This window comes from Ambystoma mexicanum, chromosome 6p (assembly GCF_040938575.1).
Source record: "Ambystoma mexicanum isolate Mex_15411 chromosome 6p, UKY_AmexF1_1, whole genome shotgun sequence".
Taxonomy (NCBI): domain Eukaryota; kingdom Metazoa; phylum Chordata; class Amphibia; order Caudata; family Ambystomatidae; genus Ambystoma; species Ambystoma mexicanum.
This window is the reverse complement of record NC_090935.1, coordinates 1,193,433,633-1,193,457,691: the sequence shown is the minus strand read 5'-3', so window position 1 is coordinate 1,193,457,691 and position 24,059 is coordinate 1,193,433,633. Positions and strand designations below refer to the sequence as shown.

General features: G+C 45.3%; 1 protein-coding gene across 8 annotated transcripts in view; it reads left to right on the top strand.

Moving 5' to 3' along the window:
• The window catches only part of NMRK1 (nicotinamide riboside kinase 1), a 665,849-nt gene that overhangs the window by 270,280 nt on the left and 371,510 nt on the right, over positions 1-24,059 (top strand). For 7 of the 8 annotated variants that reach the window (XM_069625832.1, XM_069625834.1, XM_069625835.1 and 4 more), the window contains one exon: positions 7,085-7,191. In XM_069625832.1, the coding sequence (XP_069481933.1) occupies positions 7,085-7,191 (107 nt within the window). Of the gene's footprint in view, positions 1-7,084; positions 7,192-24,059 lie in introns of those variants that run through there. The other variant, XM_069625837.1, reaches the window with a different exon arrangement.

Below are 24,059 nucleotides of genomic sequence, written 5' to 3'. Positions count from 1 at the left end.
AACACTGTCATGATTCCTGCCTCTCATGTCCCCAGCCCTCCACGATGTCAGGCTGGAGCCAGGCCACGATCACCTACATGGCCCTCAAGGGCCTCTCCACCCCTCCAAAGACCCACTTGGAGTCAGACTTGGCGCTTGTGGCACTAGACTCACTCACTCCCATGGGATAACATTGGGGATTGGACTTGTAGTGCATTGATTGGGACAAGATCAAGATGGATGCCCCCACATATTTCGGTTCCCAGAACTGCATGTACGGTCTAATCTTTTGGGTGTGGTTCAGCCCAGAGCCACCTGGGATACCCAGAGACTATTTAAGCCACACCCAGGCTGAGAAACATGCTTTGCGTTTTCTGCACCTGCAGCGTGACACTCACCGTGTTCGGATCGGTCTCCAGTTGGCCTGCATTTTTCTTCTGCGCTCAGCAGAACACCATTAGGAACAGCCTTACCTTGCAGCGCTTCTGCCCATCATTCATCGCTCCTTCTGTTCCGCGGGCATCTTCGGCAGTGTCATTCCCATCCCGGCACGCCGCTTCCCAGGGAAAAGAACAGAAAAAAGGCATTAGTAAACATTCTGCAAATCTTCACTTATTTTTAAATACTGTACGAGCTTCAAACGCTTACCTGAATCCCAGCCTCTCTGGGGGAACTCTGTCTCCGGAACTTCTCATCCATCTGCAAGAGGGAAAAGGCACTCCAGATTAGCGTGGAAACATCTAGAGACGCTGCATAGCGTGCTTGCCCACCGCATTGGTTCTTCATAACCGGCATCCACGCTGAGAATGTTGCGGCACCTAAAAGACACAGAAAAAGACCTCAGTTCAATACAAATATGAAAGGGGTGCATCGCGCATCGCGCTCTCACTCACCTTCAGCGCTACTCATCTCAGCAGCACGCCGCCATCCCCAGACGCCGGCCATCATCTAAGGAAGGAAAGGAACGAAGTTAGAGAACTGTTCAAAAGACTCATTATACATACCTGTCAGACTCTTGCCAGTGAAGTAACTAGGCAGCAACGAGCCCGCATCAATCAACGCGCCCTTGAGCTGAAAGCAGGACGGAGAGCACACTATCCTAGAAAACAAGGTGTGCTGTGGATCAAAGGGAAGGGTTGGACCCCGGGGAAGAAGGGGTTCAAGCACACAGAGACAATAGGGAGTTAAACTCTACCAATCCTGTGTTTCAGGCCTAGTCTCCAGTGGAATAGCCTCCAGGGAAGGGTTCGAGGTCATAAGAGGTCAGAACAGGCTGAGTGACGTCCCCGTGGATACCAGGTGAGCATTACAAACACAGACTTTCTTTCAATCCATCAAAGGCCCTTTGACAGTCTTCTATCCAATTAACCTTTTTTGGTTGTTTGGGCGAAGTCAGAGCTGTCCGAGGGGCAGCTATGGTTCCATAGTCCGCCACGAAGTTGCGATAATACTCAGTGAGGCCCAAAAAGGCTCTCACCTGGGTTTGAGTAGTGGGAGTCTCCCAGTCATGTACATCCTGTACCTTACTGGGGAGAGGTTGGATTTGACCCCCTACTACCTCATGACCAAGATATGTGACTTTCCCCTGAGCTATCTGGCACTTGGTCCCCTTGATAGAGTGGTTAGCCCTTTTCAATGCCTGCATCACCTTATCCAAGTGAGTCAGATGCTTTTCCCAGGTGGAACTGTAGACAGCAGTGTCGTAGAGGTAGGCCGCACAAAAGGCCTCCAGCCCCCTGAGCGCATGATTGACCAATCTCTGGAATGTGTCAAGTACATTTTTCAACCCAGAAGGCATGACTCTAAACTGGTAGAGCCCATCCGGTGTTGAGAATGCAGTCTTTTCCTTGGCATGGTCCATCAGAGCTATTTGCCAATAACCTGAGGTAAGGTCAAAGGTGCTCACAAATTTGGCAGCACCTATGGTGTCCACGCGCTCATCAGCCCTGGGCAATGGTTGCGTTTCAGTTTTGGTGACGGCATTGACCCCTCGGTAGTCCACACAGAACCGCCAATCCTTGGTACCGGCCTGGGAACTTGCCTTGGGGACAAGGACCACTAGACTGGACTAGGGACTGTTTGAGGGTTCAATAACACCCAGATCCACCATCTTGGCTACCTCAACCTGGATGTGGTTCTTAACAGTGTCTGACATCCTGTAGCATCTGCTTTTGACAGGTACGCTGTCACCAGTGTCAATTTCGTGCCTGCACCAAGGAGTGAGGCCTGGTGTCAGCGAGAACAGAGGCGCATACTGCTGGAGCAAAGCCCTGCAGGCCATCTGCTGGTCTGGAGTCAGATCTGGAGATATATGCACTCCCTTCAATGAGCCATCCTGAGGGTTGCTATGCAGCAAATCAGGAAGAGGCTCGCTCTCATCCTCTTCTTGCTCTGATGCTAGTAAGAGGCATGAGACTTCTGCTCGCCTATGGAAAGGCTTGAGCCTGTTGACATGCAATACCTGAGGGGCTACCCCACGGACTCCTATGTCAACCAGATAATTGACTTTGCCCTTCTTGGAGATGATCCTGAAGGGTCCAATCCACGTATCTGCCAAAGCTCTAGGCTTGGTAGGCTCCATCACAAGGATGTCCTGAGCTGGAGTCCAATCCATGTGTGATGCCTTAAGGTCATGCCAGTATTTGTTCAAATCCTGGTTTGCCTTAGGGCTCACTGTCACCTGACCCATCATCTGTGTCATCCTCCATCTGAGGCCTAACACATAGTCCCCCACTTGCTTGGCAGGATCTGGAGGTGTGGCTTCCAAGCCTTCTCTGATCAAGGCAAGGGCCCCCCTCACGGGATGTCCAAAGAGTAACTCAAAGGGGCTGAAACCAACACCCTCTTGAGGTACCTCTCTGTAAGCAAACAGCAGGCATGGCAGGAGGAGATCCCATTTCCTCCTTAGGGGCTCTTCCAAAGCACCCAGCATGCTCTTGAATTTTGTTAAATCTCTCAACCAGACCATTGGTCTGGGAATGGTAGGAGGTGGAGAACTTGTAGGTTACCCCACACTCTTTCCACATCATTTTCATGTAACTCGATATGAAGTTGGATCCACAGAGACAACCTCCTTAGGGAATCCAACCCTGGTGAAAATTCCCAGGAGAGCCCGGGCAACCTCCTTGGCAGTAACAGTCGGAATGGGTATAGCCTCAGGGTACCTGGTGGAATGATCTACCAAGACCAGGATGAACTGATGTTCACTTGAAGTGGGAGGGACAAGGGGACCGACATTGTTGATGCCCACCCTCTCAAACGGTGTGCCAACCACTGTCAATGGCTGTAGTGGGGCAATGACACTGCCTCCAGTCTTGCCAGACAACTGACAAGTTGGGCAAGTCCTGCAGTGGGACTCCACTTCTACTCCCATCCGGGGCCAGTAGAAATGGGCAGAGAGCCTTTGCTTTGTCTTCTTGGTCCCAAGATGACCAGCCAAAGGCACCTCGTACACCAACTGCAGTAGGAAGGGCCTGTAAACCTGAGGTACGACCAACCTCTTGAGGGCACCAGGTTCAGGTTTAGTGGGCTCACTAACAAGGAGCTCACACGCCCAATATATCCAAAATGACCTAGGCATTTCTCCTTGTGCCTGGGCCAGGGCCTGTTTCCTCAGACCCTCGAAAGAGTGGCACTCTCTCTAACTCCTACAGAAGTCGCCCCTAGAGGGCCGTCCTTCAGCCAGCAGGCATTGAAAGTCGGGGTGATCCTCTGGGTTGAACACCTCTCCCGCAGGACAGCCTTCTGCCTCTTCTCCCTCAGGAGTTGTTTGGGTTCACCACTGGACCCAGCCTGTCCGGAGCATGAATCCCAATGGGTGCTGCTGAAGCAGCAGGAAGAGAAGGAACCCCCTCCGCAGAGGTGGCCTTCTTACTCTTCAATCTTCTTGCCTTGGCTCGCCCCTTTGGCTTGGGTACCTGAATGGCAGTCAGACCGGTGTCACCTGTGACGTAGTGACTGCAGCAGCAGTCAAGGGAAGACTATCAGAGATCAACCCCAACTTCACTAGATCATTGCCTAACAAAATGTTAGCTGGTACATTGTCCTGAACCAGGACAGGAAGCTTTGCTGTCTTGTCTCCAATCATAATGTTGACTAAGGCTACAGGTGATCATTTGGGAGGCCCACCAGCTTACCTGGTGGTTCTCAGAGGAGCACCTACATAGTCCTCTGGCTTGAGCAGGGTCCTGTCCACCACTGTCAAGCTTGCCCCAGTGTCTCTCAAGCCAGTAGAAGGCTGGCCATTCAAGAGGACACTTCTCAAAAACCTACTGGTGTTCTGTGGGATTGTCACCAGTACTTCTATGTACGGTCCCAGGCCCCAAGGGACACTAGGGATATCTCTACACGAGCACCAAATGTAATTCCTGTAGAGGATGGGAGTACAGTGGCCTCCACCTCAGGCATGGGGTAAGGGTAGGTCAGGCTGACAGTCTGGACTCCAAGTGCCTTACCTTTACACTTGGAGTCACCCTTCTTGTGATCCAGAGCCCCACAATCCCAACATGTGCCAGGAATGCAGGGTACAGTACTGGAGCCACTGGGAGCCTGCTTTGCTGCAGGTGGACCACTACTCTTACTGCCACCCACATAGGACCTATCCCCACTAGATCTTTGGGCCTTAGGAGAGGAAGGTTTTGGTTTACCCGACTGTGCCCACGTGTCAGCCAGCCTGGCCAACTTAAAGGGATCTAAAATGTTCTTGTCAGAAACATACTGACGCAGCTCTGGTGAACAGGCTTCAGAAAAATGCTCAAAAAACAAAAGGTGGGACAATTCAACAAACATGTTCACCTTGTTACCATCAATCCACCCCATCATGTTCATATGTGCAGCACTCACCCAGTCAACCCAAGACATATTCTCTCTTTTCTTAAATTCCCTGAACCTTTTAAGGTATTGGGTAGATGTCTCGCCAAACTTGGCAATCAAAGTAGACTTCATGCACTCATACTGACCCCTTTCTTCCACACTCAGTTTCAGAATACAGTCATATCCAGTCTGAGGCACTCTGCTTAACAAACACTTAGCCCAATCTCTTTTATCAACATCATGGATTCCACAAGCCATCTCAAACGCCTCAATCCATTGGAGGATATCAGAATTCTCCACATACACACCCACCAAATCTTTCATAAACTTGGTGGCAGGGGACCTGACACTCTGAACTTGTTCTGCTGAAGTCTCCACTCTAGCTTTCTCTAGCTGGATTTTCTGACATTCAGTGTCCTTGTTTCTAAGTTCAAGGTCCTTGTCTTTGAGTTCAAGATCCCTATTCTTGAGTATCACTTGCTGTACCAACTCCTCTTTCTTAAGTTCAGCTTCAGTTTCCAACTTTTTGTATTCAAAGGCTAACTTCATCCTTAATAACTCACGTTCCATGGCATTCCCCGAAGAAACCACCTGGAGGTCGGAACAGAGGCAGCAGGAATAGTGGCGTACCCAGAATCGGATTCAGCAACAGCCCCCGGGGCAGGGTCCTCATTGATTGCATCCCCCCCGCCCTTCAATAGCTTCACTATCAGTCTGGTAGTCCACCAGGGCAGCTATCAGCTCAGCCCTAGACGTAGCCTCAAAGTCTAACTCCCTGGCTTCACAGGCACTCTGGAGAGCCTCTAAGCTCATCCTAGTCAATTTACCATTTGCAATAGATTCTATTGCGTGTAATGTAGTTATCTAGAACACACCTAAACCTCAAATTCAACAAAGTGTAGCTATTTTGTAAGTGGCAAGGTTACACACTGATTCTTAAAACCATAAGCATCCCACCGCTGCCACCAGTATAAAGACTGGAGGGGGGAGTCTGTACTCCTGCTCTCTATATGGCAGAGTGGAAACACAGGGCACCCCAGCCAAGATTCTCTATCCGGTAGCTATGGGTGAGCAATCAAGGCTTAAGCTCTCAGGAGGTTTAGCCCAAAAACAAGTATTAATCAGGAAGTTGGTATTTGAAGCTATTTAAATAAGGCTTTCACTCCAGGTTCCATGAGAAACGATCCTCCTGGGAAAGCCTATACGTATAGCACGTTAACCAATCTGCACCAAACATTCCAAACTTTGGAAATACTTGGTAAGTTTTTTGAAGATCAGTGAAGGGGGAAGGTATTGTTCTAGTGCAAAAGTATACTTTCCAAGCAGTGAGCGAATAATGACCAAATTTGATCACCAGGTTGTATGCGTTTCCATTTGGTGCCTTTTGGAGGTTTGTTGAATTTTTTTACAGGAAAAAGTGTATCTATTTAGTGCACATATGCACATGTTGTGCTCTGGCTGCAATGCTTTCAAACATACAACAGATTTCAACTTTCAAGAGCTTTTTCACTTTGCAGTCAGTTTCTGCTTGGCTTGGTCATTGCCTCACATTTGTCCTTAATCATGATTTTTGAGAGAAAATGTAAATAAAGGGCTACTCTTTGCTCCTGGTTTCCTCTTGTGTCAGCGCCCCAATGCCCTGAACCACTGTGGGTGCCATGTTACCTGTCTAACCCACAACTAGCGTGTTTTTGCCCCTGTTCCCACATCTGCTGATCTTGTTTTCTACCCCTCATCTCTCCTCACCATGTCCAAGCATCACTATGATGCCCTGCCATTCTACATCTCCTGCCTGTGTGCTTTTCTCCATGGCCAATGCTTGCACCACTGTTTGCCATCTATCCACCCACTTCTGGTTCCAATGCAAGCTTCTCCTGTGCCCCATCAGCTGTCCCTGTGCCATCCCTCCAACCTTGCAAATAGATCAGTGCTTGGCAATGAGACGGGTGACCATTGCATCCCTTTCTTCACCAACCCCCACTCTGACAAAAAAAGGTGTTTGCACCAAACTAAGCCACATGTCATCTTCCTTCTACTTTCCATGAATGTTAAGCAGGTGCTTGCCCTATCCAGTAGCAAAACGGCCATAAGGAAGTCTGAAAGAGAAAACCCACACTTGTGACTCTGCCTGACTCAATCGATCAACACAAAAGCTGACAAATGTGGGCCAGACAAATAACTTGGAAAGTTTAGTGAAGATTAGCGCTGGTCCTATTATGCAGTAAAGAAACAATTAAATGGAAAGTAATATGCACAAGCTTCAATAATAACATGACACATATCCTTTTTCTAGTACCAGAGTCTATGAGCCTCCAGATCCACCAGGATATTTTGATGGACATGTGTGGCCTATGTACCTTAAGAACACAAAAGAAATGGAGATGCTTACAAAGGATATAGGTACTGTATGCTGTGGCCATGTCATGTACGAGCATGAGTATTTGCAAACATTATCTAAAAAATAATGCTTGATGAAATGGTGGGGTCTCATCTGAGCACCTGCAGCTAAGTATTAATTTGTAATTGTCTCGTGGAGTGCGCTGCTGATAAATCAGTGATTTCAATGTACTGCTGTTCCTTCTCATAGACTACTCAGTTACATATAGTGATATAGAAAAAAGTTAGGTGAAATGGTCTTTCCGATTTGCAGGTGGTCTGAGCTACTTTTAAGGGGTTATTGGAGTATGCATTGAACTGGAAAGGCTCTTCTACCGGCCCTCCCTTTTTTATAGGGTAAAATAACTGCAATCACTAAATCTGGGGATTTTAAAGGGTATTTGGGCTAATATTTTGATTGGCCTTTCAGTGATGAATTTGTAGTGGAATCCTAAGAGACTCTATGAACTATATATGAGACCTTAAAATATACCCCTCTGCTCAGATTGAGCCAATGTTGCCCCACCAGCACTGGGTGTTTTGAGTAATCAAGCTGCTACATTCTTCAGTGATTGTGAAGCAGTGCTGCGGTAGACCATAATAAAGAGCATTTGCATAATGGATCACTTCAATCTCTAGTTGGATCTCATTCATTTACACTTGGAAATTTGACTGACATTGCTAGGGTGTAAGAAGCAATTATTAACCACCAAAGTCACTAGAGATGTCACAGACAGATTTTAGCCTATGGACACCCCTACATATTTTACCACCATCTTGGGGCATACATCAGGTGCTGATGTCCAGGCTGACTGAAAATTGGACAAGGAGTCCTTTCCCCACCATAGGTATCTGCTTTTTTTATGGATTAAGTTTCAGCCCATGTTGTCCCATCCATTTATCGATAGCAAGCATCATTTGAGGAGTTGATGTTCACAAAGAACAAACACAAAGAATAATCTGTGCATTGTTAGCATAGTTGAAGAATTGTAGGCCTCAGTATCAGATCAGTAAAGCTAATTGGCTGAAGTAGATATTAAAATAGATTGGTGCAAAGTGAGCCCTTGTAGTGTTCCACAGTTGAGTCTCTTTGTGTCTAAGAAATGAATGGAGGAAGCTCACCAATCTTCCGTCAGTCAGGAAGGAAGCCATACTGGAGTTGCTAAAGTTTTCTTAGTTGCATTTTCTTATTTTCGCCCAAATCTCTAAATATGCCTTAATAAACCATTGGTTAAGCATCATTTTTTGTTTTGGCCCCATGTTGATCCTACTTGGTCATGTAACGGGGGGAGAAAACAACTAACATTAATGAATGTGTTATTTCAGTCAGCTTGGCTTTCACAAGGACAGCTCAAATTAACGAGGAAGGCACAGGTTATTATATGCCTTTTCTATTAAATGGGTATAAATGGACTAGTGGACTCCCACCCACCTGGAAATGTAAAAAAGGATGGTAACAACCTAAATGAATGATGTGTTGTGGTAAATTCACCAGTTTGCCATGATAACCTATGGGCATCGTGGGCCCCTAAGGAGTGGGATGGACTCCTTGCTACCTAATGCACTTCTCTGAGAGCATAAGAGACAGGATCCCATTGGTTTGTTACTCCCCAAGAGGCACAGCAGTACCCTGGTTCTACCCAAGCGAAGGAACTTGAACTACAAGCCTCTGTGACATCCACCTTTAAGAATACTGGCATCAGTCAGGATAAAAGCTTTCCTGTCTATCATACTCAAACAACTGATGAATAACCCATTAGACGGAGATGTCATTATGCCTCAAATGATGAAATGGAATGTTTTCTGACTTAGAAGGTGGTGAATTATACAACCCCCGCAGCCACCCAGCTAAAAAGGGAATCTGAACCCCTCTGAGCCGGGCATGGGAGGCCTGCCAAGTAAAAATCCAAAGGAAGTCCTACCCCAGAAATGGGCGGTGACATCTCGTCACCCTTAAACGCAAGTGCAGGGTGGCAGAGAGGAAATGGCGTGCTTCATGTTCATCCTCTGACAAACTGGCCTGCCGCGTGCTCCAAAGGCAATACCGGCTCTCCGTTCTCACTAAGAAGAGAGCCCTTATCCGAGCTCGCATCTCTGCGGCATCTAACAATTCGGCCGAACTGTTTAAAATCTGCAAGAGGTGGCCAACCCTGCTGCAGTCTCCACCTCTCCTGTCCCCTCCCAGGCCCTCTGCACGGCACTGGACTCCCACTTCATTTAAAAAACTCAGGACATCCTGTCCTCACTCTCCTCCTACCACCCCACCCCCCTCTATTCCCTGCTCTTCCTCTGGCCCTTCTGCAGCCACCCCTCCTCCCTCCTTCTCTGCCTTTCCCCTTTTTTCTGCTGACGAGGTTTCAAGACAAGTCCGATCTATGAAAGTCTCGTCAAAACAGGTCCACCCCTGTTCCTCCAAAACTATCAAGGACCACATTGACTCCCTGGCCCCTGTCCTGGATGACTTCTGCAATCACTCCTTTGCTTCTGGAATCTTCCCTTCCCCCCCTCAAGCACTCCCTTGTGCACCCCCTACTTAAGAAACCCTCTTCTGACCCCTCCTGCCCAGCAAACTATCGCCCAATCTCTATCACCTCCTTCCTAGGCAAGCTCCTGGAGAAACTGGCCATCTCCCAGCTTAATTTCCATGCTGAATCTGTTGGTAGTCTTCATGACCATCAGTCTGGCTTCAGAGCTGCCAGAAGCACGGAAACTGCTCTCCTGAACATCCGTGAGGAACTGCTCTCTACCCTTGACTCTAACACCCCTTGTGTTCTCATTCTGCTCGACCTCTGTTCTGCCTTTGACACTGTCAACCACACCATCCTGATTAACCGTCTCCGTGATAACCTGGGTATCACTGGTCAGGCTCTGGCGTGGCTGACCTCCTTCCTCTCCAATTGACCCTCCCAGGTCCAACTGGGTTCCTTCCTCTCTGACATCTTTTTCTCTACCTGTGGTGTCCCCCAGGGATCTAACTTCTCCCCCTGGCTGTTCAACCAGTATCTGGCACTTCTTGCTCACCGCATCGCCGCTCTCTGTCCCAACTTTCAGTGCTACGCGGATGATACCCAGCTCATTTTCAGGCTACCCTCAGCCTCCTCTTCCCCTTCCCTCATCTCTGACTGTCTCTGTGCTATCCAGGAATGGTGTGCCACCAATGACCTCTGCCTTAATGCCAGTAAGACTGAGATTTCTACTTATCGGTACACCCATTCCCTCCTTCCCTGCAGCTCTCTGGCCGGCCGCCCTTGGCCCTCTTCCTGCACCTACCTGCAAAGCAAAAAACCTTGGAGTCATCTTCGACTCCACACTCTTTCTCTCCTCACATATCTGACGTCTCTAAGAAGTCACACTACCAGCTACTACACCTCAGCGGTATCCTTCCCTTCCTCTCCTTCCCCCAGAAGCTCACTGTCTCCAGAGCCCTGGTTCTCTCGAGGCTGGACTACTGTAACAGCCTCTATCTAAATCTTCCTGCCTCTACTCTCCGCCCTTTGCAACTTATCCAGAACAGGACTGCGAGACTTGTCCTTGGCCTCAAGCCCAAGGACCGTATCTCTCCAGGTCTGAAATCACTACACTGGCTCCCAGTGGCTGCGCGGATTAAGTTAAAAACCCTCTGCATTGTCCACAAGGCCTTCTGGGGCCTTGGGCCAAAATACCTTCAACTCTCTCTTCCGAAATAACTTCCTTCTCGAGCTCTTCGCTCATCCACCTCCAACTACCTCAAGGTCAGCCGCTTCTCCAAGCAACGAGCTGGGGGTAGATCTCTCTCCGCAGCAGGGGCCTCCCTCTGGAACAGCCTTCCTGCCTCCCTGAAACTTGTGGAGAACCATCTCCAGTTCAGGAAGCACCTCAAAACCTTCCTCTTTGCCTCTGCTTTCTCTCCCTCTCTCCCCTGCTAAAAACACTGTACCTGGACTGAATCTGCTACCGGGCCACTCTCCGATCTCTGCCCTTGGCCCAGCCACTCTTCCCTCAACTGCCTACCTGCACTACGGGACTGTCTCTGTATCCTACATCCCCTTCTCCCGGCACTTACCTTGCACTTGCCACCAGCTGGCCCTATTATTTATCTTGTATTCTCCTAACCATGTCCTGCACTTTTCCTTGCACTTGCTACCAGCTGGCCCTATTATTTATCTTGTATTCTACTAACCATATACAGCACTTTCCCCCTCTCCCTTCCCCTTGAACTTTTTCCCAGTCCCCTCTACCCTTGCACTTGCGCGATCTGAATGACACCTGGCCTAGTAGGATCGTTGTCTGTCTCCCCTTGTTCCCCCCCCCCCGCCTCGTCACGCCTTGAAACACTTGTGTATAGGCGCGTTACAAATCCCATATCATATCATATCAGAGAGGGCCCCATTTCATGTCTCCCTTTTGCCAGTATATATGTTTGCAAAACACTTATCTCCAGCTTTACCTCTGTTACGAGGTACTTGCCAATCTCTTTCTATTTTTGCAGCTCCCCCAACAGAAGAACAGAGAGCCCAGCAACCCAGAGAAATATTGCCTGACTGCTGCAGAGATGCCAGCACCGAGAAACCAAAGGGAGAGAGAGATAGGGAGAGAAAAAACAAGAGCGAGAGAGGCCACTTCAGTATGCAGCCTCACTGCATACCTCCCAGAGCTGCCAAAACAAGTAGGCAGGATTGCACCAGGCCCCTGGACCACTGGGAGAAGGAACCACCCTCCCTGGAAAGACTTACCGGGAGATCCCACAGAAAGGGGTCTCAGAACACGAACACAACCATTGGCCTTCCCGGATCACCAGCCTCAGTACATGACAATGCCATGGAGCACCCAAGCGGGGAAAAGGAGCTTGTGCAACCTGCCGCAGGTCATCTGGACTACCCGGGACACATAGGTTAGAAGAAACCACCCTCCCCCAACAGACATACTGGTAGACTCCACAGGAACGCGTCCCAGGGGACCACACGGGTGGACGGCGTCCGCCAACTTTTTTAAAAGGGTGGACCCCTCCCCCCCTCAGTGTGTGTAAGGAATTGTAAAAAAAAATATGTCTCATTTGACTAAAGCCGGGAACCGAACCCAGGTCACACTATTGGGAAACACTTGGCCACAAAACCAGAGAAATAGCACAGCACAGATCCCAGACATTTTGTGCATTGACATTCTCCCACCAAAGAATGGCTTTTGTTAAAGATTCTTTAAATTTACATGGCAATGTCATAATAAAACCTGTTCTCTTGGCAAATTCTTTATTTGGTTGGTGCACTTTCTCAGTTGTGATAGACAATTTGAATGGAAGTTGCATATTTTGTTTTGGGATTGGTTCAGTTACTTTGACATCACTTCCCCAAGCACGTGTCAGAGTCCTCACACTTTATTTCAGCCCTGCGGAACATTAACTCAGAGATTGTACTGCCTCTTCTGCCATCTTTGGTATCCGGCAAGTCCGCACGGAGAAAGCCGGGGGTCTTTGGCCCCTTGGTATGACTTTGCACTACACACACCTCAGGTGGGGAAGACATGGCTAGATTGGTCAGAGAGAGCTGCCCAATCCTGGGAGAGGCAGGGGAATATAAGCAATGAGATGATCCGGAAGAAGTGAGTGTGGGTTTTTCGGGTGAACTTAGAGGTAGAAATGGAGGATGACCAAGACACCAACAGGAGGAAGGTAGAAGCGGAGGCTTGTGGAGAAGATTTGTGGAGCAGGTTAGGTATTGACTTGGAGTAAAAGTGGTTCTTCAGTTTGATGTGGGTGTGTGTGTGGCAAGTGAGTAGAGAGGTTAGTGGAGGGGATGTGAATTGAATGGTAAAGAGTGCAAGAAGGGTGTTTGCATAGTTTGGAGTGGGAGTAGTAGTGAGAAGTAGGTGAGTCATATTGTGGGGGTTGGAGTAGTAGTAGCAGGAGGAGAGTTGAAGCATGAGGGGACGGTGTAGGATTGTGGAGGAGAAATCAGGAGAGAAAGGAAGGGAGTGGTAGGAGGAACAAACAACAAAGTGTGGCAGCTAGATTGAGGAGGAGTGAATCATAGAGACAGCAGAAAGATAGGAGGTGTAAGAGGGAGAACCCCAGTAGTAAGAACAGAAAGGGAAAGGTGAGGGTGGGTGTGACGGAACAACCTGAATCAAACCAGCCTATGTGGGTTTAACGATCCAAAATCCCTGTAGAATCCAAATCCTGGGATAGAGTACGGAGAGTCAGGAAGTCCTTGAGGGAGATTAGACAGCAAGCTTTTCCAACTTTTGGAACTTCATTTATAGCACAGTATAGTGTTTAAACAGTAACGGTTCACTTTCAGTAGCACTGGCACACGCCCTTGACATTGCTGACTACATAACACTCCACGACCTTTATTTTATTGCCATCACTGTGACATGGCTTCACACAGCCTCAGGTCCTTTCCTTGCCCTTGTAATTCTGGAAAATTAATCCATCATCCGAGCCGATAGGGATGCCAACATCTCCAAAGGAGGAGACATTGCACTCATCCATAAAACTGCACCTGACTTAAGAAATGTTACTAACCAACCCATGCAATCCACAGAACCACTATCTATTGGCCTCCTCACCCACATCCACCATTACAATCCATCTAATCTACCGCCCACCAGGCCTGTCTACCACTTTTGAAAATTATATCTAACATCTGCTATCAACTAACACTAAAAGCAATTTTCAAATCATCATCATCTTGGGAGACTACAATTTAGGCTTCCAAGACCACAAATATTCCAAAGCCTGTGCCCTCATGGACACTATCACTGAACTAGGGTTCACATATCGCATTACCGAACCTACCCACAACAAAGATAGAACGCTATATTGGCTAGCAGACCTTAACTGTATCAATGATATCATTTCAAACACTCAATGTGCTTGGACCGGCCACCACCTAATTTAATTCTCTATCAAAGAATCTTCGTTATCTTGTCCTCAAAATCAAGCACCAGCCATGATGACTAGAAACAAACGTAATCTGACTTAACGTACTTCAACCTATAATCAACCCTACCACGATGCTCTCAGACCCCACAGCTCTTGTCGACCTGTACAACCACACTATTCTTAAAGCTATCAACACACTAGCGCCTCTCAAATTACGCAAAGCTAATCCACGCGCTCATCTCAACAATTGGTACACATCACACCTCAAATCTCTTAGGAAACTGAAAAGAACCTCTGAAGCAATATGGAAGGGTTCTCCATCTTTAGCAAACAAGGATCATTTCACTGCAGCTTCCTTCAACTACAAGGTAGCCATTATACAAACAAAAAAAGACAGCAATAACGACCGCATAACCAAAGCCAAGTCCAGTATGAAGGAACTCTTCAACATCTTAAAAGAGTTCGAATCACCTGCCCTACCGACTGACAAGTGTACGAAAGATACCTTGTGGTACACAAATATACAGAATGCACTCCAAAACAAAATCACTATGCTCAAAAATAAAATAGAAACTAAGAAAACTCTTATCACTAATATTAAGCCCATGCAGGACCCACTATCCCCTACCAGGAACACACCGCCCCAATTCAACTTCACATCCCTCACTGTCAAAGAGGTTGAGACCATCATTCTGAAACTGAAACCATCTAATTGCCAGGGTGATGTGTGCCCTGCCCCTCTTATCAAGGAGGCTGCAAAAGAACTAGCCCCATTCATCACATCTGTCATTAACGCCTCTTTCAAATCTAGTACAGTACCTAATAATCTGAAAGACGCCTGGGTACTCCCTCTTCTGAAAAAAACATCATTAGACCCCAACAACCCATCTAACTACAGACCCATCACAACTGTCCCATTCCTGTTACAAATACTGCACCAAGCAGCTTATCTGCAGATACAGCATTACCTTGAATCTAATAACGTGCTACGCTTGAGACAATCAGGATTCAGACCCAGACATGGGACAGAAACTGCGCTAATCGACCTGAAGACTCAAATCCAGACATTGAAAGGCAAGGGAAAAGTGGCCCTGCTTCTTCTACTCTGTTTATCAGCGATATTTGATCTGGTGAACCATAAAATCATATGTAAACACCTTTCATCTGCTGCACATTTCTCGGACCAAGCAAACGCCTGGATTGAGTCCTTCCTAAATAACAGATCCATGAGGGTCTTTGCACCTTCAGCCTCTGCGATTCCCACCACAGTTACCTGCGAAGAACCACAGGGGTGTTGTGTGTCCCCCTACTCTCTACAATGTGTTTACTAAGCCCCTTTATGATGAACATGACTATCTGGGTGTCACCTACAAAAATTATGCGGATCACACTTGGATACTCATCCCATCACTGGTGACTACATTGTAGACAGTAAGACTCTCAATGACATTTACCTTATTATACAAGCTTGGATGGCGAAACATGGGCTCTGTCTTAATGATGACAAGACAGAGTAGCTTCTCCTGGGGTTCAGGAGACCCTGGACCCTAATTAATATTAGCTAATTTGAACAAACTGGGAGTGCTATTCTCCTCATTCAATATCGATGGTAACATAATTAACGTCACTAGTGTTGTGAAAACACTAGGAATCTACATTGATTCTGCACTAACATTAACTAGAAAAACCAATGCCATGGCTTCCTCCACCGCTCATACCTGCAAGCTCATTACGGCCTACTGCCCGTACCTGACGACTACCAACTGCATCACAATAGCCAGAGCCTTAGTCCTATCTAAGCTCGACTGTTGCAATGCGCTTTATCTTGGCACCTCACAACAGAACCTCAACAAAATGCAAATTATGCAAAACAACACCATTAGAGCCATCTTGAATATCCCAAGGAAACAACACATCACTTCAACCAGACAATCTATAAATTGGCTTAACATCAAGCAAAGAATTGCCCTCAAGACACTGTCCCTCACCCACAAGTGCCTATCCAACCAGGCTCTATCTACCTGTCCAACAATATCTCTCGAAATACCACAACAAGGCCCACCAAAACAGCTAAGACGTACTGTGTTAACATCCCACGTTCCAAACAACAACGTGCAGGCGAGGTTAGCTTCCCAGTCCTCGCTGCTAAGAAATGGAACACACTCCCACTGTCTCTATGAGAGGAACCTTCGTACCTCCTATTCTGGAAAAAGGTCAAAGTTTGGCTCCATGAGCAAGACCTCCATCCAGTTGTATAAAGAGATAGGCCACTGGAATGTATTCCCTAGTCTGATGTATATACTGAACAATGCACCATACCTTGACATTCGATGTATATGATGTACATATTCAAACCTGCACTATTTCTTGATGCTTGATGTACATCTGTATATTTTCTGTATGTAAAGACCTTCATGTATCGTATTGTTTTTCTTGCACTGTATTCCTGTGAAACTTGTAAGCATAGCGCCCAGATGCCTTTTGGGCTTGGTGCGCTTTACAAATAAATAAACTAAACTAAACTAACTCGAGTTCATGGATGCCTGGGTTAGGGTGTAGGGTTGAAATAAGACAGGAGAGAGAGGAAATAACCTAGAGCCCCCAAATATTGAAATAAACACCCTTGTCCCATCACCACGACTGGGAGCGATTATTGTGCTATCTGTGACAAAATTCAGGCGTCTGTAGCCTGACGAATGCGGACTAAGCAGAAGTGACAATTATGCTTACCCTAATCAAAGTCCAACTGCATGCAGTCAAATGCAACACCCAAGATTTAACAAGGCTGAAGTTGTGCAACCAGGCGAAAGGCCCTATAATGATTGTCATAGACCGAAGTAATTCCAAGATGCACAACACAGACACCATAGAAACCTCAGAGGTGCAGGTTGCAAGGTAGGACATCAGTACACCCATTGGGCAATACCGAGAACCAATCAATAAAGAGAGTTTTTGCTTCGTTTTGGATTTCAGCGCTTCGTTTGGATTACTGAACGTTTTGGAAAGAAAAAGGACTCCAACCCCCAGCAGGCATTTCTGCATAACACTTACTGGGTGTGGTTACATATACGAGGTTGTGCGCGCAATGCGCGCGCACACCCGTGTAGGCCCCTGTAAGTCCCGCTTAGCCGCGGGTTGCTTTTTGCTTCGTTTTGGATTTCAGCGCTTCGTTTGGATTACTGCATGTTTTGGAGAGAAAAAGGACTCCAACCCCCAGAAGGTGAAGAAAGCAACATAAGGAAATATATTTACACTTATTTTGCAGATAAACAGACTTTGATACGCTGTTTTCTTGTCTCTTAGGCATTTCTGCATAACACTTACTGGGTGTGGCTACATATACGAGGTTGCACGCGCGCACCCGTGAAAGCCCCTGTAAGTCCCGTTTAGCCGCTTTGCCTCGCTTGTCGCGGTTTCGCGTTTAAGTTGCAATACTCTTTATTTTTACCTGCTGCTTTATTGGGTTTTAGTGTTTTGTGTACTGAGCACGCCATGAAAAGGGGCATATCAACTTTGAAAACGGGCATGCCCCTTATGACTGCTGCTCATTGCTCCAATGGTGAACGTTTTGCCTCCAACTCGCCTCATGGACCCACCAAAAGATCCCGGCTAAGCTCTACACTGCGTTTGGGCACATCTAAACCCAAATTAAACTCTAAGGCGGAAATTCTACTGGGCATGGACATACGCCCATTTTGTCGAGATGTGATCCACCCGGAATCTAATGACTTGCAACACAATAATCTTGCGGTAGTGGCGAGCTGCCTGTCAGATAAATCAGTTGCCTCCAAAAATCAGCCACAAAATGATATTCCTCTCTGTCATTCTCGCAAACAGGACAAAAGAGTGGCCTCAACGACGGTTGGGCAAGTGATGCATGTGTTAGAGGTTACCCCCATGGTAACCTTTGCCAAAGAAAATGTTTCTTTAACGGATATTATATTGCTGAATAATGTGCTAACAGGTGCTGCCCTGCCTGTTTTGTCTGTTTCATCTGATGTCGATGTGTCTAACTCAAAATTGTCCAAAATAACCGGTAATGGTGACATGGCGGTAATTGATTTGGATACAAATGCGTCTTGTTTTACTGCAAATACTATATCTGAAAAACTTTCTAGATCACCGGTTCTGTTCACTAATGTTAGTGAAGCAAATTCAGTTGAAAATATATCTTTTATTGCTCCAACTCCACGAAAATCTGTGGTAAATCAATTTTCATCAGCTGAATTGGTTGAAAATTCTAGAGGTTTAACTGGTATTGCTTTAACTTCTATGAACACAGCAATTCTTTCTTTAGCTAAATTGTTTGAAGCCCTTGCCAACAAGGCAGATGTTCATTCCCAACAACTTAATCAGATCCTATCTTGGCAATTGTCTACCACAAATACACTTGAGAAACTAGGGGGCACTCTTAAGCTGCCTTGCTTGTATAAATCGGTTATCTCAAAAAGAAACATGCAGACACCCGAACTCATACAGAATTTCCACAATATTCCTCATATCTTGAACCCCATTATTGACTTGGTAGGTGTCACAAATGAAGCCATGGTAGAGCCACAAAAAAAATCAAATTACGCCTTATTTGATGGTACTGGTACAAATGTATTTGACTTACCCACTAAGAACGGGATTAAAATGGATGACTTGAATAAGAAAACCAAAAAAATTAGATCCTTGGCCAAGAGAACATCACAAATCAAATAATTTGTCAAAAATATCTTGCTACCCCCAACAGCAACTAATATGGCCTCTAAGGCCATAGCCAAAAAATATCTGTTACAATCCCAGATGAAGAAGGCTAACGTCTTGTTGGAAACGAGCACTGTTGACAATTCTTATAGCCCATTAAACTCCTTGGTGTGAATGCCGCTGTAACAGCAGCCTCTGAAAGTTGTGAGAATAAAAAGTGCGAAGTACAATCATCAATACCTGTGCCTACATCGGTAGACCAGGATCAAACTGCTCGTCACGGAGAAATAAGACAAGCAGCGGATGATTATATGGCTACTATGCCTGCGTTTAAGAAACTGAACTTGGTGTCAAATGATCACATAGCTCCAACCTTTAAAACACCTTGTCCTGCTGCAAAAGCAGGCATGAGTGAACCTTTTTCATCTGTTGAAAAAAAAGTATTAACTGTTCAATCCTAACTTCATGATAACATCCAACAGAAACAAACCTCAACACAGTTGTATTGTCAAAACAAGAGCACTGAGCCAGTAACTCTGACCTCTTCATTTGTTGATATAGAAGAGGTGGTAAAATCAACTTTACTGACGTTGCTTGACACTCGTAATTCCACAAATGGTCTCCAGTCTGGGGTCAGGGTCTCTGAGAACAAAAACGTCAACGACCATCCTAATTTGGCGGAAAAATAAATTCCAACTCCTAGTACTAAGCGGCCGGCAGTTCACTCATTATTGATGAGCTGTCACCCCTCCCCAGTGCCTCAGTATAATCTGAACCGAGCCTCTGTCCTATCCATCTTTAGTAAAATTCCAGAGCTCGATGACATTGGCACGATTGACATTGATCAAGTGGAATTCACGGACCCGTCGAATTGGTCCTCAGTAACACTATGGATAAATTCGAGGGTTGTGGTTAATACCATCTGGGCAGTCAAGGCTCAGTTGTTCAGCCTTGGTTTCACCATCCAGGTTGGACCAGGTGCTCTTGAGTTTACCCCCTCTGACATTGTGAAGCAAATTCCTCAATTACAACTAAATAAACAACACAATAATTGTTCACATGTCTGCAACTGAAATACGAAATGTACACAACGTTAGCAGCTGGATAGTCATGAAATCATTCTCTCCTTCATTAGCTGGAATTCCAGAGGGCATAAGCATTTATTGAACAATCAGGCTATTACTTTGCTAGACCACGATATAATATTAATGAAAGAATCGTGGCTTACTTATGCTCCATCGTGGAATAACTATGACACTCTTCTGATTCCAGCAATTAAGGGTAATTCTGGGCGGCCTGTATCTGGTTTGCTAATAGCTGTTAAACAGAGTCTCTCATTGAAGCTTAGCCCATGGTTTTCACCAAATCCTTTTATTCAAATGGCCAGACTCTTCAGCAATAACTTCCAATGTGCCCTTATTAATGTCTATTGGAACCCAATGGGCATTACAGATGATAGGTTTCTGGACTCATTGAACAAGGCTTTGGATCCGATAACTCTTGATGGTAATGTTGATTCCATCATTATAGCCGGTGACCTGAACCTACATTGTTTCGAGCCAAAATCGAAAATCGGAATCAGCCTGTCTTGTTAAATGGACACGTTTTGTAGAGTCCAGAAGCCTGTTCATGCTAAATGGTTCCTTCCCTTCAGATATACCTCCCAAGGTGACATGGCATCGTACCATTAGCGAGGGAATCATTGATTACATTTATGTTAATTCAAGCATGCTGAATAAAATAAAAGCTTTCCAAGTAATACACAGTGATGCGAGCAATCATAGCATGCTTAACGCGACCTGGACCTTAAAATGTAATGATAATAGACAGCAATCCAAACACATTAAGGGTTCGATAAGTGTAAACCCTTCAAGGAATAGCCTTGGAAGCGTTTAAGCTCTGCTATGATGCTCAGTTGAAGTGTGAATTTATTGAAAATCAAGGTGCAACGGTTATCTATCATGAACTCGTGCAGCGATTCCAACCAGCTTCCATTTGCCACAAGCAAAGACAAACTCCTTTTTTCCATGTTTTTGATCATGAAGTTAAAAGTAAGAAAGCATTGTTTAGGGCCGAAAAGAGAGAGGCCTATAAACTGCCCGGTGACAAACGAGCCATGGCCCTCACTCCCATCAAAACTAAATATAGAAATTGGATAAGGGGTGAGCAGGCCAAATTATATCAAGCTGACGGCAGCAAAATGCTGAAACTGCTATCTACTAAAAACTCGGCAGAATCGTGGAAAATCATAAATCAAGCAACTGTAGGTCATCAAGTTGCAGTTCAGGCTAATGATGTGACTGAAGACAAGTGGGTCCAGTACTATTCTAATTTATAAGCATCACCAATGAACAAATGTCATTAATTCAGTACTATGTCTTATGCCAATTTCAATATCAAGTTTGATAAAGATGATATTTTATATTTCATCAACAAAGCCAGCTGCTCTAGAGCCCCTGGTCTGGATGGCCTGTCAAACATGATATTGAAACAACATCCGGTTATTTGGACAGATATATTGTACATGATGTTCATGAATATACTCTCTTCTCAAAAAATACCGGAGTCTTGGAAGCGTTCTATAATAATTCCAATTTATAAGAAAGGAGATCGGGCCAACCCGGCCAGTTACAGACCCATCTCCTTGCTAGATGTTCCGGGAAAAATCTTCTGCCGGCTACTATTAAGAGATATGAACATATGGTCGCAGAAACATCTTAAAAGAGACCCTTTTCAATCCGGTTTTGTAAGCGGCCTAGGTATCTTACCTAACATCATTACCATCAATATGCTTAAAGCGCAGTATGCAGCCCGAAGACCAGCTCTGTATTGTGCATTTATCGATTTCCGGTCTGCCTTCGACTCTATAAATCGTGAATTGCTATTTCAAAAACTAGCATCTTTTGGCTGTCCATCCTCTCTGCTAGCAATATTAACTCAGTTGCATACGAATACATCCATGCAGGTGAGATTAACTTTAGAGGGATTGTTGTCATCGTCTTTTGGTACCTATGTCGGTCTTAAGCAAGGCTGCATAATGGCATCAATCCTGTTTAATTTGTTTATCCTAGACATGGGACAATCTTTTCTCCAAGTTGTCTCAGATGCTCCTGAATTGGGGGGTCAGCGCATAGCATGGCTACTGTACGCTGATGATCTGGTCTTGATCTCACAAACCCCCAGAGGTCTTCAAAATCTTCTGTCTGCTCTAGCTAGTTACGTTAAAGCTAACCATTTTATTGTGAATCTGGACAAATCACAAATTCTCGTATGCAAAAATCAAGCTAAAAGCAGAATTAACAATTGCATTTGGACCATTGGAGATGTACCTTTGAAACAAGTACTTGAATATAAATATCTAGGCCTGACTTTACAGAACACTGTTAGGGATACTCTCTACTTGATCAACTTACAGTCTAAATTATCAAGTCTGATTTCTCAGGCCAGAATACTCATTTATAAATATGGGAAATTTACCCTGAAACATATTCTACATTTCTATTAACAAAAAGTCATTCCAGTATTAATATATGGTGTTGAGTCAAAACTTTACACCAGTGACGAAATGTGGAATAAGTTGGAAGCACGTTTTTGGAAATCGATATTACATCTGCCGAATTCCACACCCTTACCAATTCTGCGATACGAACTAGGCCTGAACTCAGTGGCTAGTAGAGTGAAGTGGTGAATATGTGGATTTTCCCGCAAGTGTTTGTTGGGTTTAGAAAATAACAATATTTTGAGCACCGTTGGACATCAGCTGTCTTCATCAATGCATGCTTTCCCTTTGGCATGGCGATCTTGTGTAGTGAACACTATGGTCGAAGCAGATATAACGGTCACACTATTGTTAGAAAACCCATCGCGTGCAAAAATCAAGTTTTATAGATGGGTATGGATAAAAAATAGAGAATCCTGTTTAAAATACAGGGATTTTAATCCTCAAAACTTTGGTAATAAACATTTGGGCCAATTGGCAGGTTACTTATCGAAATGTCCGTCTTCCAATATACGGAATACATTTTTACGAATCAGGTTGAATCTTTGCCTAACGAGAGAGGTCCTTGCTAGGCATAAGATGATTTCAGACAAAATGAACGTTTGTCGATACTGTGAACTTCCACATAAAAGGGACACACTCCAGCATCTGGTAGTATCCTGTGACAAATTAATGGGACCACGAGTTAAGGTTTTCTCTAAACTGTTAAACTTGAACTCTGATGTAGATGAAAATCAGATTTGGAGTTTATTAATCTCCAATATGAAGTTTGCTGTCATAAAAGTCATAGTGCATTATTTAGACACAATTCTTCCATCTGAAATCAAGTTGTAACGCAAACATGTGACTAACTTGTGGAGCCGTAAGGTTAATTGATTGTACAGGGTGGAACATTTGTTGTAACTTTGTCTTTTAAGTTGATATCTCATGTTTTAATATGGTGTTATTCTTTTTTTTTAATTTTGGTCATTTTTACTATGTGTATGAAATGTTGATAATTTGAATTCTTTTTGAAAAATTGACTTTCTCAGCTGTATAAAAATAAAAAAAAAATACCAAGAACCAATCAATAAAGAGAGGATAAGAGGAAATTAAGTCTTCACTGACTCTTACCAATTCCATGGAGAGAGACCAAGGTGCCTAGAAGGAAACCAATCGGAACCCATTTCATCAGAGCCCCACAAGTATAAAAGGAGCTGGGTTAATTTAGTCAATTTCAACTGATGCTCCCTTGATAACAGGGGAAGCTGCTTGAGGGATGTCTCCTGGAAGGATTGCTGCTTGGAGAAAATCAGTGCTAGCCGGGAGAGGCTGGAAGGAGAGGTGTAGAACTGTTAAGCACTGATGGTCCTGGAAGAGAAAGGCATACCTTTTAGTTCTACTAAGCCCCTCTCCACTCCTTAAGAAAACTGGAAAACCAAAGCCAGGAGCGACCTATAGTAAATCCTTATGCTGAGGTCCAGGAGGGACCTGTTGTAAATCTTGAACAAGTTTGTTTGTTTTTGCATTGGAATAAGGATGGACTGAAAAGGGTAGGTTTATGAACTTTTACTTTGGCCAAATCCCTGGATCATTTGTACTACAAGTACAGGATAGCCGGGAGGGTAAAGACTCATTAAGCTTAGAATTAAAACTTAAACTTTTCTATTGGCCGTATCATTTGGACATTTCTTTGTAGATTAGGGCATCTCTGGTGGACTAGGGTCTTGTTAGAATAGGGCTTGGGTCTTATGTTTGATCATGAGGGGAATGGTGGGATCATTAAGGGATCACTATTGAGTTCAAACCATCCTGACTGTTTTATTTGGAGGTCATTCTTGTAGAGCTCCCCATAGCATCTGTTAG